The sequence below is a fragment of the Ambystoma mexicanum genome, chromosome 14, assembly GCF_040938575.1.
Source record: "Ambystoma mexicanum isolate Mex_15411 chromosome 14, UKY_AmexF1_1, whole genome shotgun sequence".
Lineage (NCBI taxonomy): Eukaryota > Metazoa > Chordata > Amphibia > Caudata > Ambystomatidae > Ambystoma > Ambystoma mexicanum.
Window position 1 is genome coordinate 657610285 of NC_090940.1, and position 17615 is coordinate 657627899.

The 17615-nt window shown below is 48.8% G+C and overlaps 1 protein-coding gene across 2 annotated transcripts in view; it reads right to left on the reverse strand.

Annotated features, from left to right (window-relative positions):
- Positions 1-17378, reverse strand: part of JAG2 (jagged canonical Notch ligand 2) — a 242540-nt gene extending 225162 nt beyond the window's left edge. For both annotated transcript variants that reach the window (XM_069638198.1, XM_069638197.1), the window contains exons 1-2: positions 17158-17378; positions 14649-14993 (exon numbers count right to left, since the gene is read on the reverse strand). In XM_069638198.1, coding sequence (XP_069494299.1) covers positions 14649-14993; positions 17158-17253 — 441 coding nt within the window. In that variant the 5' untranslated portion in view covers positions 17254-17378. The remainder of the gene's footprint in view (positions 1-14648; positions 14994-17157) is intronic.
- Positions 17379-17615: the final 237 nt, after the last annotated feature.

The window sequence follows — 17615 nt, forward strand, 5'->3', positions numbered from 1 at the left end:
TCAGGCTGAGTACCATAGTTGATTTCACATTCTTGTTGTTCATGGCCTGTAAGAATGTCATTGTATTTTCCTTTGTTCTCTCCCTTGCCGTGAAGCGCTTTGAAACACATTGTGACATTATGAACAGGCGCTGTATAAATAAACTGTCATATCATATCCCCTTACCCACCTCTCCCGTGTGCAATCAACACCATTTCTTGCTCCAATACCTATGCCTCTAGCACCCTTTCACCCCCCACCATTACCAAATCTCCCCCATCTCGCCCCAAGTGCTGCCAACCCGTGCCAGCATTGCCCCTTTCAGCTGCCCCACCAACCGCTGACACAGTTCGCCCCTCCAACCCCAATTTTGAGTGCTGTTTCCCTGGCCGGCTAGCAGTTGGCCCCAAGAACCAGGCCAGACCTCCTGGCTAGGCCCAAGCCATGAGATCACAGGCTCTCCCACATAAAACCGACCTATCGCTTTTTGGGAAAGAAAGACAGTGTTGGAGAAGTAACAAAAGAGCCAATTAAAAAAGAAGAGGAGGCCAGCCCGGGGTAAATTAGAGCACATACAGCAAAGGCCACTGGGTAGCAATCACAGAGACCAGGGTCTACAGTACATGGCAGGAGGTGTGGCGGGGAAATTACAATAAGAATCCACTGATTGGAATACAGTCCTCATACTGGAAGAGTAGAGTGCTCAGTGGGGGCACAAAAAGCCCACTCAGAGGTTTCTGAAGACGGTCAAGATTAAAAGTGAGCTGGAAAAGTAACATACCATTTTAAAACGGTCCACTTCCCTTTCACGTGTGTATACTACCAGCTATAAAAGAATGTTAAGGCTATGTCAAGAGTAGCCGTATTCCCCTACTTTAGGAAATGTACTGCCCTAACCAAGTTATCTTGTGTTGACCTGCTGAAGCCCAATGATGAGAAACGATGGCCACAAATTGCACCCAAAGCTAGAACATTGCCCTATTGCAAAATACTAAGATTAGAGACCTGCAAACTGCAACCAATCACGTATTTGACTAATACGGTAGCAGAGTTTCAATGTATTGGAGTCCTTTTGTGGCTGGACAAGGGCAGAAAAGCCTAAGTGGAAGAGACAAATACTAGGTTATTGAATTTCTCTAAGAAATTTGAATGCAGATTTGATGGGCAGAAAAATCACCCAAGAGTCTTACATCCCAAAGCATGCGCTGGCATTAAAAAGGTCACTTCATAGCATCCACATCCCTCGCCCCGCGTGAGGTCCCTCCTTTCTCAGATTACAAATTCTGAATGCATGCAGAACCGTAAAAAGAAAGATCTTACAAATAGTAACTATGGTGTGCACGGTTTGATCTCGGTAACCAAAGTGGGACATTATTTACAAGGTTACGGTGGGATTGCTTAGTAATGACATCATGGAAAACAGTCTCCATCATGTTTTGCACATTTTTCCACATGTACAATCTTTGAAATGATGAACTGTGTTGTTGAATAACAAAGAGAACCGTTATTAACACAGGACTGATTTCGTGGCGTGTACTATACAAGAGGATCAATATTATTGAATTATCCTAACCAGACAAATAACCCATTGCTTAGGAAGGTAATCAAAGTATAAAATCGTCATGTAGTTCCCACTAGAGATGTCAAAAACTGCTACGGCCCACAAGGGACATTAATCAAGCACAAATCGCCATGGGATACTCCTTAAAAAATTGATTTCCCAAATCGATTGAATGAAAGCTTGTGCAAATGCGTGGCTCTATGGTTGAAACTCTCTTATTTTATATTCACTCAAGGTACCACTGCTCAACCAAAGAACTCTAGTGGGTCAGGAAAGCGGCGAGAAGCACGTCCCCAAACACAGGAATAAACAGTCGCCTGCCAGGCATGGTACACCAAGCAGTAGAAAGCCTTACGGCTAGTGAATGCTCATGCATCCTGCGTGTGTGCCTTTGTGTAAAGCTATGGCATCGGTATACTGGCTTGAAGCCGAAGTATTTGAGTGGCAGAAAGGGTGGAGATGGGACAACTTCCGGCACGCCCCTAGCGGAGACACCGAATTAACTGATTGAAGTAACTCTGGAAGCATCTGAGAGAGATTCATTGCACTTATAAAATGAGGGGGGAGAAAAAGCCCGACTGCACAGTCTCAATGCATATATTATTTGACATTGCGGCAGATCACACTGTACAAACATCCGGGAACGGTGCGAGTAAGCTAGCAAATAAGCACCAACTTACCCACACAGAGGTATAGTATGCACAAACACAAATGTTCTCCTGGAGTAACTTTCAAATAGAAATTCGTACTGTGAAGATTCAAGTTGGAAAGACTGGTTCCCCCAATTAACATTAGAATGGATTATTGCCGAACCCAACTTTGCCTTAAATGGTTGGTTATCTAAAGTGCCTACTTAAACACATTTTCAACGAAACTGGGTGGTTGGTCTGCCATACTGTAAGATTTTTGAAACATTTGATCCGCCTCTCTTGTTCCCTTGCATTAAGGTCTCCAGAAATAGGACTGAACATTAAGAGAAGCACTGTACCAAATAGGTTATTTAACGAATGATGTTCGAGGACATGGAATATCGGTTTGAGGTATAAGTTAAATCAACATTTGGTTACAAACTCAAAGACAACAAAGGAAAACATTTCAAATTCTATCACAACCGGTCGAAAAGGACAAGACTTGTAGAAAGAGAAGACTCTATGCTGAAATGACTGTGTATAAAGTGGATGAGAACGTTCACTGGTGCTATTTACTTAGAGGAACGCTCACTGACAATGGTTCTAATTATTTGTGATTGAGAAAAATCAATACATTGACAAGAAGCACTATTAGAATGGTGCCTGGACTCGACTATGACAAATTAGAATAGCAGAAGCCAAACATTTTTTTTGAGAAAAAGCTGCAAGTTTCAAGACACTATCCCAATAATTCTAAAAAATTGTAACCAAGAGTATAGAATTGTTTAATAGTCTTTCTTAATCTATGGGTTTGAAATAAGAGCCCAATTCCAGTTGCATTCTTTTGTTGATGTCCACAAGTAAAAATAATAATTTAAAAAATGATGAAGTTACCGCAGTATAAGCATTAACTTCAGTTTGTTTTTCCAAATTCTTACTACATTATCAAATCCAATTCACTATGCTGTGCTTGTTAGTTTTCTTATTTGCAAGGACGAAAAAAATAAAAGCCATAGCTAAAAGAATGTTGAGTGGAACGTGTATTTATTTGGCTATAGACTTCACTGTTCTTCCTTCAGCTAGCATTAGATTCCCACACCCTGCGAACGTTAAGAGAATGCAACTCGCTATATGAGAAGGCACACTGCAAAAAAAAAAAAGAAGTGGGGCAGCCGTATTGTGGCAGGAGACAGGACACTACACGGCCATCCGAAATTTTCTTCTGGCCCAATCCTGTGCTTTTGCAAACATCTTCACCTGGAAATGAAATACTTTAAAATAGGTAGAAACAAAAATCAAATTTCCCCTGATACTCAGCTGAGGGCAAAACGTGGGGGGGAACAAGTAATCAGGTGCAAAATTAAAGTTTTTCTATTAAGCAAACAAGGGATGCGACCCAACTTCCCCACGGCAACAGTGGAAACATCATAACTGAATGGCATTGATTTCGTAATTTATATAGCAGGCACCACCATTCCAACCAGAACCCAATTTGGATTGTGTTGGAGACTTTGGTGGTGTGTGGCACCTTGCAAGTCAGTAATAAGCAATTTCTTGTAGTTACTCTCTTCGTAGTCCTCGAGACGCAACCTCAATTTCACAGTCAATGTATGCTATAAATGAATGCTTGTAACATCAGTGAACACCTACTGACAAAAAGGGAAGCACACAGGGGACAGCTGCAGCTCTCCATGGCCCCCACCCACCGATGAAAAGCGGCTCTGCCCAACAGACAGCTGCACGTTCTAAAAACACGAGCCCTTTTAAATACTGCAACCTTCTGCACAACTTCAAGGAACCTACTAACTGCTCTGAAAAGAGACTATCAATTCTGGTGTGCAATGTTATTTACCATGTATACACTAATGTAACCCCACCAATTTTGTTTAATGGGTATTGTCCAAGCCACTGAGGTGTCTTGTTCCTGATCCATAAAATACAGATCTTACAATAATTAACAGTTGAATGTATTGCACACATTGTCTATACTAGTCAAATTATGCAGCGTGGAACAGAACAGGAAAAAAAACACATGATCAACACAATGTATTCAATGATTTTCTTAAAAACGTACAATTAATCACAAAGCAACAACTGGGAGGTGTGTGTTGAATATTTTAAAGGAAGATATATGCACACACACCTATAGGGTGTAGTCAATATCCTGTAACCCATTGGTCATATAATTGGGTGCAGCATTTCAAAATGATGCCCAGGGCCATTTAACAAAATGTACAGCAAAAAAACCGATTCCACAGCACAGTAGAAACACCTTTAAATTACATATAAAAGTACGTTTTCTTTTTAAGCATGATGAAAAAACTGCAAATTCTCCTCATTATGACACATAAGCCGCAATTATAACAATTTCCAACCCTCTATCGTTATCTACACTATACTTGCAATGCTCTTTACTGATAGTAAAAACATCTTCAAATGGTTTACGGCAAATTTTTGAGTACATTTGTTTGCCACACAGGATCCATGGAAATACAGCTGCATCTCAGGACATGGGAGATATTTAGCTCGGTTAGGAGCAGAATTAAAACAAAAACAGAATTTTAAAAGAAATATGGCGCTGTACCTCAGTAAGAACTTTTCTAAATGTAGATTTTATGACACAGGGTAGCAGCGGTCTTTTCTACATTCTTTATCAGCTTGAAATTAATCCACTCTTACAGATACTGATGGTTCTTGGCACCAGAACTTGATGAGTAACCCGCTGTGCGCGATGGGCCTTTGCACCCCACATCCGGTCTGCCGACGGTCCAGAAGATGGAGCCTGGCCTGCCGACGGTCCAAAAGGTGGAGCCTGGCCGGCCGTCGGTCCAGAAGATGGAACCTTGCCTGCCGACGGTCCAGAAGATGGAGCCTGGCCTGCCGACGGTCCAAAAGATGGAGCCTGGCCTGCCGACGGTCCAAAAGATGGAACCTGGCCTGCCGACGGTCCAAAAGATGGAACCTGGCCTACCGACGGTCCAAAAGATGGAACCTGGCCTGCCGACGGTCCAAAAGATGGAACCTGGCCTACCGACGGTCCAAAAGATGGAACCTGGCCTACCGACGGTCCAAAAGATGGAACCTGGCCTACCGACGGTCCAAAAGATGGAACCTGGTCTGCCGACGGTCCAAAAGATGGAACCTGGCCTGCCGACGGTCCAAAAGATGGAACCTGGCCTTCGTTATATTGAGTACTGATGGGAATTTAGAAAAAGTGAAGACACGTCGGGCCAAAATCAGATCCTCACCAGTTGTTGGTGAGCCTCCATCATCTCTCTCCAGGAGGGAGGGGGGACCTCCTCAGAGATCATGTCCAGAACCTTCTGGAAGGTGCAGAGAATACTCGAGGGGAGCTCAAACATGGCAGAAGTGCACTCCATGACAGGGGTCGCCATTCTTCAAGTAGGATTTCACTGTGCAGCTTTCTACTTTATTTCCTCAAGTTTGCCACTCCTGCGCGCACCTCATCAGGCGGGAACAAGTGTCATTCGTATTTAAACACGCAGCGCTACTTCACAGTTTCCACAGTAGCTTGATATTACCAATTTATTAGCCGACTTGTCTGTGGCAATTCTGTCATTTGGCAAATGAATTTAATAGCATGCCTCCTAGTCCTAGCTCCACGTAAACCACACTGCTGCGCCATTACTCGGCCCATTAGCGGCCGTAACCGTTCCCACTCTTGTGTGATGTCCATATTTTGCTCCCCCACTTCGTGCCCCCCAACCCCCGTGAACGTCTGTTGGGGCCCTTTCATGAGGTAGCCAGCCGCGCTGCCGCCTCTCGCAGGCAGGTGGCGCCACAGGGCCGCCGCGCGCCTTCCCCGGCCTGTCTGTCAAGAGGAGCGCCCTTCCCCCTCCTACGCGCCCGCCGCCGCGGCGGCGGCACGCGCTCGCAGAGCAACTGCTGCCAGCACGCGCCTCTTGACAGGAGCGAGCCGCGTGCCGCCCCCTGCACGCGCCGCTCCATCTCTCCCCCTCTCTCTCCCTCCAGGCATTGCCGCCCGCCCACTGCTGAGGAGGGGCTGCGCGCGGCACCCGAGGAGGCCCCGCCCTCTCGCGCGACCACCTGCTGCGCACTTCCCCTCACGGAGGTCCCACAAAATGACCAGCACTAAACCGCCCACAGACAGTAGACCAACAGCCAGCCAGGCCCCAAGGCGCGCGGCTCCACAAACGGGCTCACACCACCACATGGCGCGGGTCAGGACCAGGCCGCCCAAAAACCAGAACACACCACACTGCCCAAAACCAGACCACACCGCCCAAAACCAGACCACACCGCCCAAAACCAGACCACACCACTCTGCCCAAAAACCAAAACAAACCAAACTGCCCAAACCTAGACCACACCGCCCAAATCCAAACCACGCCACCCAAAAACCAGACACACCACACCATCCAATTCCAGACCACACGGCCCAAGTCCAGACCAGACCACTCTGCCCAAAAACCAGACCACACCACTCTGCCCAAAAACCAGACCACACCACTCTGCCCAAAAACCAGAACACACCGCCCAAAACCAGAACACACTGCCCAAAACCAGAACACACTGCCCAAAATCAGACCACACCACTCCGGCCAAAAACCCAGACCACACTGCCCAAAACCAGACCACACCACTCTTCCCAAAAACCAGAACACACCGCCCAAAATCAGACCACACCACTCCGGCCAAAAACCCAGACCACTCTGCCCAAAACCAGACCACACCACTCTGCCCAAAACCAGACCACACCGCCCAAAAACCAGAACACCACACCGCCCAAAAACCAGAACACTACACCGCCCATATCCAGACCACCCCACCCTTAATCCAGACCACGCCACTCAAAAACCAGAACACACCACACTGCTCAAAAACCAGACCACACTACTACCGCCCAAATCCAGACCATGCCACCCAAAAACCAGAACACACCACACTGCCCATAAACCAGACCACACCACCCAAATCCAGACCACCGCCCAAAAACCAGACCACCCAAATCCAGACCAGACTACACCGCCCGAATCTGGAACACATCACTCCGCCCAAAAACCAGAACACACCACCCAAAAACCAGACACACCGCCCAAATCCAAACCACGCCGCCCAAAAACCAGACACACCACACCATCCATTTCCAGACCACACGGCCCAAGTCCAGACCAGACCGCCCAAGTCCAGAACACACCACATCGCCCAAATCCAGACCACATCACCCAAATCCCAGACCACGCTGCCCAAATCCCAGACCACGCCGCCCAAATCCATCAGCTGTGAGGAGAACAAAAAAACACACCACCCACTGCCAAACCCAGAACGCCCAACACCACACGTGGAGTAAAACACCCACCCCACCTGTCCCACAAAAGTATAATCCACTGCCAACTGCGCAAACCAACCATTCCACAAAACCACGTGTGGGGATTAATTACCCCTCTCATAAAACCATGACCCCACTGAAACCTGTGCAGGTAATGTCCAACAAACATGCCCCCCACTCCAAAATCAAAGAATAAAGCCACTTGCTGCATAAAAGAACCATAAACTGCCTGCTACCCTGTGCCACAAAACTACCACACATGGGGAATAGTGGGTACAACACATCACCTGTGCCATGTACCATAAACCACTACCAGCTGTGTAGGTAAACTGTCCCATAAAATGACCCCCAATTAGAGAGACTACAGTCCACCCCACAAAACCACCCGCACCAAAAAATAAAAATAAAAAAAAAAAAGACACCCGCTGCCAGACACAGATCACATCATGCAACCACGTGCCGCCAGCTACACTGCGCCACAAAACTACCCTACACCACACCTGGAGAATGATGACCTTTGCAATTGAAAACAAAAAAAAAAAAACTCCCTGCATGCGTGGAGAAGAATGGTCTCCCTGCCTCTCCTGTGTCCCATAATACCAACATACACTGTTAGCTATGCCCCCCCATCACAGAGAATAAAGGGCAGCCAATAAAGACCCCATCATAGTTGAAAGCCCCCCTTGCTCAACTTCGCCACAAATATACCCCATAATAGCCTGTTCCATAAAAAAAACTCCAGCACACTTGAAAAAGTGCCACCCCTCTAGTCAAATGGACGTATAATCCAGTGCCAACAGCGGAGGGAAACGGTCCCACAAAAATACACTCTCCAATCATAGAATAAAAGGCCACCCCACACAACCTGCCCCTCCACCAGCCAGAAAGACACAATGCCAGCCGCATACCCAGTCAAACAACCAAGCACCCCCCAACTTAATGGCTCCACAAAACTACCCTGCACCACACGTAGAGAGTAATGCTCTCTCTCATAACATCATTCACTTCCAGCTGGTCAGACAAACTACCCCACAAAATGGATGCCCCTGAAAACACAGAATACAAAGCAATCACAACCAACCATTTGCAGACGCCTTAGAATAAAATGATCAGCTGCTAGCTGCACAGGCCCTTTCGCACAACCATCCCATGCTGGCTGCGCTGATCGGGACGGCCCACAAACCACCCACCGCTGGCTGTGAAAATACACACCAACACAATCATCCCCTGCCGGCTGCATGAATAGACCCCATCAAAAAACCATCTCTCCCGCCAGCTGTGCAGAGACCGCCACAAAACACCCTCTGCCGGATGCGCAGAGACCGGGCCATTCAAGGTTGCCAGCTGTGCAGATATAGAACACTCCACAAAACTATGCACTGCCACATGCGGAAATACAGTCCTCGTCAAAAACAGCTCTGAAGATACATACTGCCTCCACCTATCCACTGCCAGGTGTTCAGATACAGAACACTCCGCAAAACTATGCACTGCCAGATGCGAAAATTCAGTCCTCATCACAAACCAGCTGCAAAGTTACAAACCAGCTGCAAAGTTAATAAAGAATACTTCCAACCATCGACTGACAAGTGTTCAGATCTGCTTCCAGCCTTCAAAATACAGACCACATTAAACCATCCAGTGGCAACGGAGATTCAGGCCTCTTTACCAAGCCTTTCACTGACAACCCATATGCAGGCACCTCAAACATCTGTTACCAGCTGCACAGTCACAGACCCCTTCACAAATGCCCCAAACCACCCACTGGACCTGACAGAAGAGGACATACAGCCCCTCCACAAAACCACCGGCTGAACAGATACAAACCGCAACAAACAACCCCTGCCAGCCCCTTCACTAAACCTGCTGCCACCTAAACTCGCCCACAAAATTACAGCAACTCCATGGAAATGAGCATCCCACCAAAATAACCCTCTGTGGGTTCAACTGTACGCCTAAACCATTTGTGTCACGCTGCTGTACATCCCTTCATGAAACCACCCAATATGCCAGTTGCACAAGATAAAAAAAAAATCCTCTCCGCCACTTAAAGAGAATACATTTCGGCGAAAAACCTACAACTATTTGTACAACACCTGTACCATAAACCACCTGCTACCACACAGGATTCCACAAACCTCCCAACAATATTGCCCCGTCAATAGTACGTAGAATAGCCATTAAAAACACACACACATCACACACCCTGCAGATGCAGAGCACAAAACCACCATCGGTGCAGATCCAAGCATCCCCCAAATCATTACAAGCACGACGTATTAGACCACGCCACAAAAAAACTCAGACATTAACGTTACCACAAAACAACTTGCAAAGGTGCCAACCACCTTATGACTGCCGCACAGCCCAAGACATACACAATGTGCCTGAAAACTATATAGTACAAAAAGCTAAAAATACATAAACCACCCAGCAACACCTGCATTGATATGTTCCCACCCAAAACACACACCCTGCGGACCAAATGACCTCCGAAAATCAGGTGGAGCCAGCCGCTCTTAAATAGATCACTTAAAAATGCAACCTTTTGGCAAATGCACACCTACAGGCCATCTCTCAAAACTACTATCGCCAAAAGATACCACCCGCAAACACCATGGTGCAATCCACGCTATATGTAACCAGTCTACCAGATGTGCAGATAATGCACCCCCTCAAAAACACCCTCTTTCAGCTGCTGTGATGTTGATCTTCTTAGAAAGCACTCCGCAGGTAGTTGTACACAAAGTAGACCATCACACTCCACCCCGCTAAAAAAAAATCCTCCAACTGAACAGGCGACGACAGCACATGCTTCCTGATTAACCTACGCCAGCATTATAGAAGACAGCTACTAGTCGTTTTAATCATCAACTTTCTGGGAACCTCAAAAAAAAATGAGCGCTGTAACAGCTCACAAAAACACCTTTAAGTCCACTGCCAGAAATGGAGACTGCAGCTAACAAACGCACCATAAAGCCTTTTACATTCTGCCATCTGAAACACAAGCCACCAGCTTTGAAGATGAATGGCCACTCCCACGGGCACAAGTGGAAGACAGGAGTATCAACAGAAATAATCGAATCCAAAAATACCCAATGAGAAATAACTGCATTTATTTGGTCCAATTTGATAGGTATTTTTGTATATTTTAATAATATATAGTTGTTGGGTTGGGGTACAGGGTATAAGTGATGGTAGAGGGAAGTGGGGTTGGTGGGGGTCTCCCCCTGCATTATAAAAACAATTCAACCAACAAAAGAAATGATGTAACTTCTCCTTAGGGATTTGTTTTTCGGTCAATTCATGGTAAACCAAAGACAGGCACAACCAAAAAAAAAAAATAATTGCCAGCTGCATAAGGCAACACATCACCCAACAACCACTAGCAACTGCACACTCCGTACACACATACATACCACCAATCGCAGCATAGAGCAACAAGCAGCTTGAAACCAACAGTCTGTCCACCACGCAGATACCAGATTAGAGCAATCAGATACCACCTAACGAACCTGAGCCCTTTGTGCAAACAACAACTGCCTACCGCTCCACAAAACCTCTACCAACAAGAAGCCTTTCCAAACTAGAGACAGTCTAGGAGGACAGCCTGCTGGCATGGAGACTACTGAAAATAAGGTACATCTTCATCCTGCTTTGGAGATAGAGAGAGCTAACCATCCCACAACACCACTAATCAACTTGTAAAGTAGGCATAATGGACTAGAACATACACAAATGACCACACTGGCAGATAAAATAGTAGCCTAATTGTCAGACTGGATCAAATCGAGCTACAGAGAACCCAAAACTAGGGTCCGGTTTTCTGTCTGGACTGAAAAATAAGCCTGTGATCAAATGCATTTCATTAAAAAGTCAAAGCATTTTATTTCAACTCTCTCGCATCTCATATTTCACTGAAGGGTGGTGGGGGTGGCTGCCGAAATCAGGAGCAAAACTGGGCTAAGAAGAATCCACAGGGTCCAAAGACCCGTACCAAAAGTCCCTTCAACCAACCACAGTCGGTACTTCTTGCCACAAACAACTGACCATCAACACAACGGCCATCAACATAGCCTCGAGTTGAAAACCCCTTGCCCAATCAATGTTCAATATTCAGCAAAAAACAAACAAAACAAAAACACACACACAACGCATGCAGTTCTACACAGCTCACCAAGGAAAACAACAAGTAGAATGCCTTCTAATTATTCTGCAAAACACAGGCAAGTCTTGACTAGGAACTGAAAACGCAACAAATATGATAACTATAGAGGTCCTGCCAGGCTCTGTCTGGCCCATAGGGCAATGCTAGAAACGCAGGTCCAGCATAATAGTGTCAGTTATTCCACTATGCAGCTCATAGTTTTGACCTTTGTAACTGCACATATATTCTTTAAAAGGCACAAGTTGCAGCACACAAAAAACATGCCTTGGAATCTCTCAAACAGTGTCACAAAAACAATAAATTACCATGTGGGACTTGAGGCCACTTTTCATTGGTGCCTGAGCCAATATTATGCGCCAGTTCGACCATGCTCCTGTCATGAGACTCGGCACAAAAAAGCACACAGACAAAACGTACTAAAACACACTACAGCTTAGCAAAAAACAAAACAATATATATATATGCACTTCGGATTTGAGACCAATCCACAGCCAGCCATGTTCTTCAACCATTAAAGTTAGAAGTGTTTAGCTTTCCTCCTTGGGGCAGGCCTGGGATCCCAAAGGCGAAGTTGGCAACACAAAGACATAGGTAGGAGGCCCACCACCAAACACATAGCAAGTGACTCCCAGTAGTCCAACAGGACTTGCTAGCCATACCCCTCAACCTTCAGTCCTTTAACAGCTGGCTCAGTCTAAAGCAACCCCAGTGTTGGTTCCAATTAAGAGCCCCCCTTACATTAAATGGGATTTAAGAGCCCCACCTCTTACATTAAACAAGATTTTTTGAGTTGACAAAGCAGGCGAAGGCAACGGCGAAACCTTGCGTTTTGGAGTGAAGTGTGTGGATGACAAAATAACAGGACATGATCAGAAACCACACAACACCGAAGTCCATTCTGCCTCCCAACAACATATACTGCCCCCTGAAGAGGGGGCGCTGAAATGGGCCCTGCTGGCACATGGAAAGACAGTAACTTGAGAATTTGCCATCTCCACTCTTGCACTGTGATGGACGAACACAACGCCACCACCGTTTCATCCCTAAGCCATTTTGATCTGTAGCCTTGGAATGGTGGGGCAACAGTCAGAGGAGGGAGTGGCAAGAAATAGTGCGTATTACAGTAGGTCCGTCACAGACGCGAGCACACCATCTTGACCATATCCACAAGCTCGCTCACAGAAGATTTACAAGGCCACCAATCTCACGCAGGGGCAGTCCTGGATATACCAGCCATTTAGTCATTATTTTTGCATTTCATTCAATGCATTAATTGAAATTGAATTTAATCAGAAATGTTCTACATAGGAGTCGATAGAGACAAGGGAGGCATTACATACGAGGGGTACCTTTACAAGAGGCGAGTATACGAACGAAATGGGATGAGTTGGTCAAAGAGTCACAGGGTAGACAAGGACATAGCCAAGGGGCAAACCTGAACCGACCAGTAAGTGGTGTCCTTTGCACAGATTGTCATTAGTGTGGTCCCGTCCATAGGCATGGCCAGAGGCCATGAGGTTACAGCAAGAGTGCACTGTGTCTATTCGGTGGCAAGTGCACGTGAAGATGCGTTTTCAATAGTTCAAGTGACAGGCTTTCCTAGAAGTAGTGAGAAGCGGGGTACGGGGTGCAGAAAGGGAAGGCTCTCAAAGTGCAAGGAGGGGGTAAATAGAGATGAAGCTGGCTAGGCAGTGAGGACATGGCCGCTCCTGGCTACAAAATAAAATGTATTGCCGAGCATGTGATCACAAAGATTAGATGGAGTCTCTCTTCAAAAATAGTCCCAGTGGAAAATAAATATCCTACTGTGACTCTCCCAAAGTATTCCATTCCATAAAACGGGGGACCGGTAGAGCTAAATATGACTTGTACAAAGATATGTTAAAAGGTATTTATACTGTGCACCGTTACCAACGGAATTGGTCCCCAGGCGCTGAGGCAGATCTGCAAAGCAAGGAGGCGGGCAGGTTAGGTTCGGCGGGTGAAGAGGGAGTAGGAAAGTGAGAGAAGTGGTGTGCTGTTGGCGGCTTCCATTCAGTTTTCACTGTGCGCTGAACTTTGGTGTGAGTATCGGACCGATTCGAGACCTCGTGTGCTGTTGGTGCGGTTTATGTGTTGTTTGTTGTTGTTGCAGATATAGTCTAAGAGAGTGGAAGGAGGCCTTACGCAGCAAATACTAGTGCATGCCATTCCAGTTCTCCCATAAAGACAGGTCGGCCTCTGCGTCCCCGAGCAAGAGATGGACACGATGAGTATTTCTACTTTACGCAGTATGCGCACGTCACTCTGATGGAGTAACAGTTATTAATAAACTCTTCCCCAATAAGGGTTCAACACCCCGATACAGGTGAAGATAATAGGACTTATTTTCGTTTTCCCCGCTATGGTCAGTTCCGCAGAAAGAGAAAAGAGATTAAATTTGCCTTCCATGGGGAATTAAGGACTGTAACACTTCAGGCTACCCCCACCCTCCCTGTAGCAGGCAGTCAGGGGTAGAAAGAAAAAGGCGCTTAACCTCAGCACAGGGACTTGATAAAGAGGGCAGATATAAAGGGATCAAGTCTGTACTCCCAGAATTAGGGCAAGCTGTGTGTAATGGGTACAAAGGCGATGTCAAGACGTGCCTTTTTAGCGGGATTCCCAGCAAGTATCAGGCGTTAATACAGGAAGGCCTCTGCATTGCTTGCCACCCTTCAAAGCTATGATGGTCCTCCAGCTAGCTCAAATGGAATTTGTCTCCATAGAATGGTCTGCATCCCCTCAGTTCCAGGCAATCATCCTTGCAGCAAACCCTACACTACACAAAAGCACTCGACAATCTGTTCCTCAGCAAAAGTCTAACACATGTGAACAAAGGTATTGCCATTAGGATTTCGCTTCAATAACATGCTTTCTTAGGTGTTCCAAGGTGCAGAACATACACACATCCCACAAGGCGGTTGCAGTTAACCAAACCCGCACCCCCACACCTCCAAAGCAGGTTCCCCAGATCTCACTTACCGGCCAGGCAAATTGGAAGGGGATGTGCATGGTGCCAGGGTCATTGATCCCGCCGCGGACACCGTGGTGGGGGCTCCTTGGCAGGTAGAAAGAGTTGCCACCCAGCACGGCGGTAGTAGCTGCCCCATAGCGGCAAGGCCCAATGTGAGAGATCTTAGCCTGGTACTCCTTGAGGCAGAGGCGCAGGTAGGTGTCACACTCATCGCGGCCACAGCCGGACCTAGGAGGGCCTCCAGGAGGGCCGGCAGGCTGCGTGTCATCGCAGCATTCCCCGCTCGACAATTCCCCGTTTACATTCCGCAGAGAACCCAGCTGCAACTCGAAATAGCCTGCCGCCTGCGATGCCTAAAAATAAAGTAGAGGAGACGTGAGAGTCGGGCCTGAGGAGCGAACCCAGCGGTAATACAGGCAAATAAAATGCAACACTTTTACTATACCATGGGGCGGGGCAGACACAATGGTGATCGACTCAAAGGTACTATTACCCACCTGAAACCGAGATGGGCCTAACATGTGACGAGGGCATATTCCCACTGCACCTACACAGCTCAAAAAAAGGCACTAGCAACAGTCACCTAGAATTAGGGGCGTATATCGACAAAAATAGAACATTTATACTAGATGTCCAGACAAGGAATACAGAGCGGATCCGGAGAAGGAGAGGGTTTAAAGAGACTTCTCAACATTGCCCAGAACCTGAGAAAGGGGTTAAACAAGGGGAAAATGCAAATAAACGGGTGGGGCGATATTCATACTCGGCACGAAACAATCAGGGGAGGTGGTGGGGGATCAGAGCAAATCACAGGGAAATCTGCGTGGTCTTAACACTCAAGAAATTGGTGAGAGAGCAAGATGAAACGAAAGTCCATTTACTGATGCACTGAGGTGACCATCACCTGGGAGAAGAGTGCAAACTCATTCTCCTGAACAGGAGCACACGAGGAAGGGGATACACAGAAAATTAATTGGGTTTTATTTTCTCATTCTCTTTGCAAGATTTACTAAAGAAGAGGGTGTCAAAATGAAGCATGACCATCCCACAAAGTCAAAGGGCCAGGGAGACACCCTAGAACATGCCAGCTCTTTAAAGGAATAGCACAGACGTGTCTGGAGAGGGGAGCCGTCCCAAACAGAACAAATAAAAGGGGAAAGTAACCACCTTGCACCTGAATGCAGCAGGACCATATCCCAAACTTTAAAGCCTTCAGAGCAATGGCAAGAGCAGCACTCAGCAGAAGCCCGGGTGCATCTGGGTTCAGAAGTGGCACCAAGCACGGGCCCCGGGTGGCACCAAGCACGGGCCCCGGGTGGCACCAAGCACGGGCCCCGGGTGGCACCAAGCACGGGCCCCGGGTGGCACCAAACACGGGCCCGGGTGGCAGCCAGCAACGCTCTGGAGACCACAAAGGAGGGGCATGTCGAAGACATGGAGTTAAAATGGGGTACTCGTTAGGAAGAGGTGCTTAGACTAAGAAGCGAGTGCTCAGTCAGGTTGGGGGGTACAGCAGGGAAATAGGGAAGGGTTAGCCAGCCTAGAGGCAATGGGCTGCTGTCCTCCAGCCACCAACCCTGAGAACAGGGCCACTGCCAAGCAAGGTACAACGACGGTACTTTGGGGGAAGGGGCAGGGGGTTGGTTATAGCAGAGGGGCACACGCCTTCCACAAACAACTAACGCAATGAGACCCTTGGGGCAAAGTGATCCAAACAAGAACCGGGGATTTGGGGGCGGGGGTAATAAATGCAGGGGCTGGGGGTGCTCAGAGAAGAGTAATGAGGCTACACCCTGCAAGATGAGCCTAGCAATGCTCAGACCTCCGCAATCATGGACTTGAGACCCCCTCGCCCGCAAAAGAGAAAACTCAACTCGCTTTCACTGAACTCGAAAAGCTGGAGAGGGGTGCAAGCTGCGCACGCGGGGCCGCGTGAGATTGGGGTGCACCCGATCCCTGAGCGCCCGGGGCATGGGCAGGGGCCTCGGGCCCCGTGCACCGCAGCAGGACAGGCCCCGCTGGGGGCGAAGGCTGGGCTGGCTGCAACATTGGGGGAAATCTGAACCTAGGCAGCTGTCCCCTGCGAGGAAAGGAGCGGTCATCCCCCACCGAGGGGGGCCGGCCCGGGGAGGGGGGTCCCCGGCGGCCCCCACTTGCAATCAGGGGCTTAGCTGCGATCAGATGCAGGGGTGCCCCCGGGCGGGCTGCAGGGGAGCTTGCAGCCAGGGGGGTGCAGGAGGGGCATGCACCTGGAAGTGCACAGGTGCATGCATGCATGCAAGCATGCATGCATGCATGCATGCAAGACCTGCCGGCGGCGGATGCCCCCGATCTCTTGGAACACCGCACCCCAGAAGTGATGTAGCCCCCCCCATGCCTGCGGGGGGTGTGGGGGTCCACCCAGGGGCGCTCCCGGGCATGGATCCGCGCGGGGATGCCCCGGGGACCCACTTTCCCGGGCGCCCGGCATCACCTGCCTGCCTGTGTCCCTCCCGCGTCCCCCCCATCCCCGCTCACCTGCGCCCAGAGAGCCAGGAGCAGCCCCAGGCGGAGCGCTGCCCCGGCGGCTCTGCGGTCCTCCTCCTCCCCGCCGCCGCCGCCCTGCCCCCGCATGGCCGAGTCCGTGCTGCCTGCTGAGCCGTGCTGAGCCGTGCCGTGCCCGGCCGCGGTCACTGCGCTAGTCGTGCGGGGCTGTCACTGACCCTGCCCGCCTGCACCAGCGCAGCCCTCAACACCCTGCCGAGGGGCGGGAGACTGACTGCGCCAGCCGCCAATCCCGGGGCGCCTCGCCTCCCCGGGGTGGGGCGTGCGCCCTGGGCGGGCGCGGCTCCCCAGGCCGCTGGCCAATCCCAGGCCACGCCGCCGCGGCGAGGCGGGGCCATGGCGCGGCCAGCCGCCGGGGGGTGTGTCCAAGGAGGCGCACAGCGAAAGCCAACCCGCGCCCAGAGACCCCCTCCAGGGGGCGGAGCTCAGGA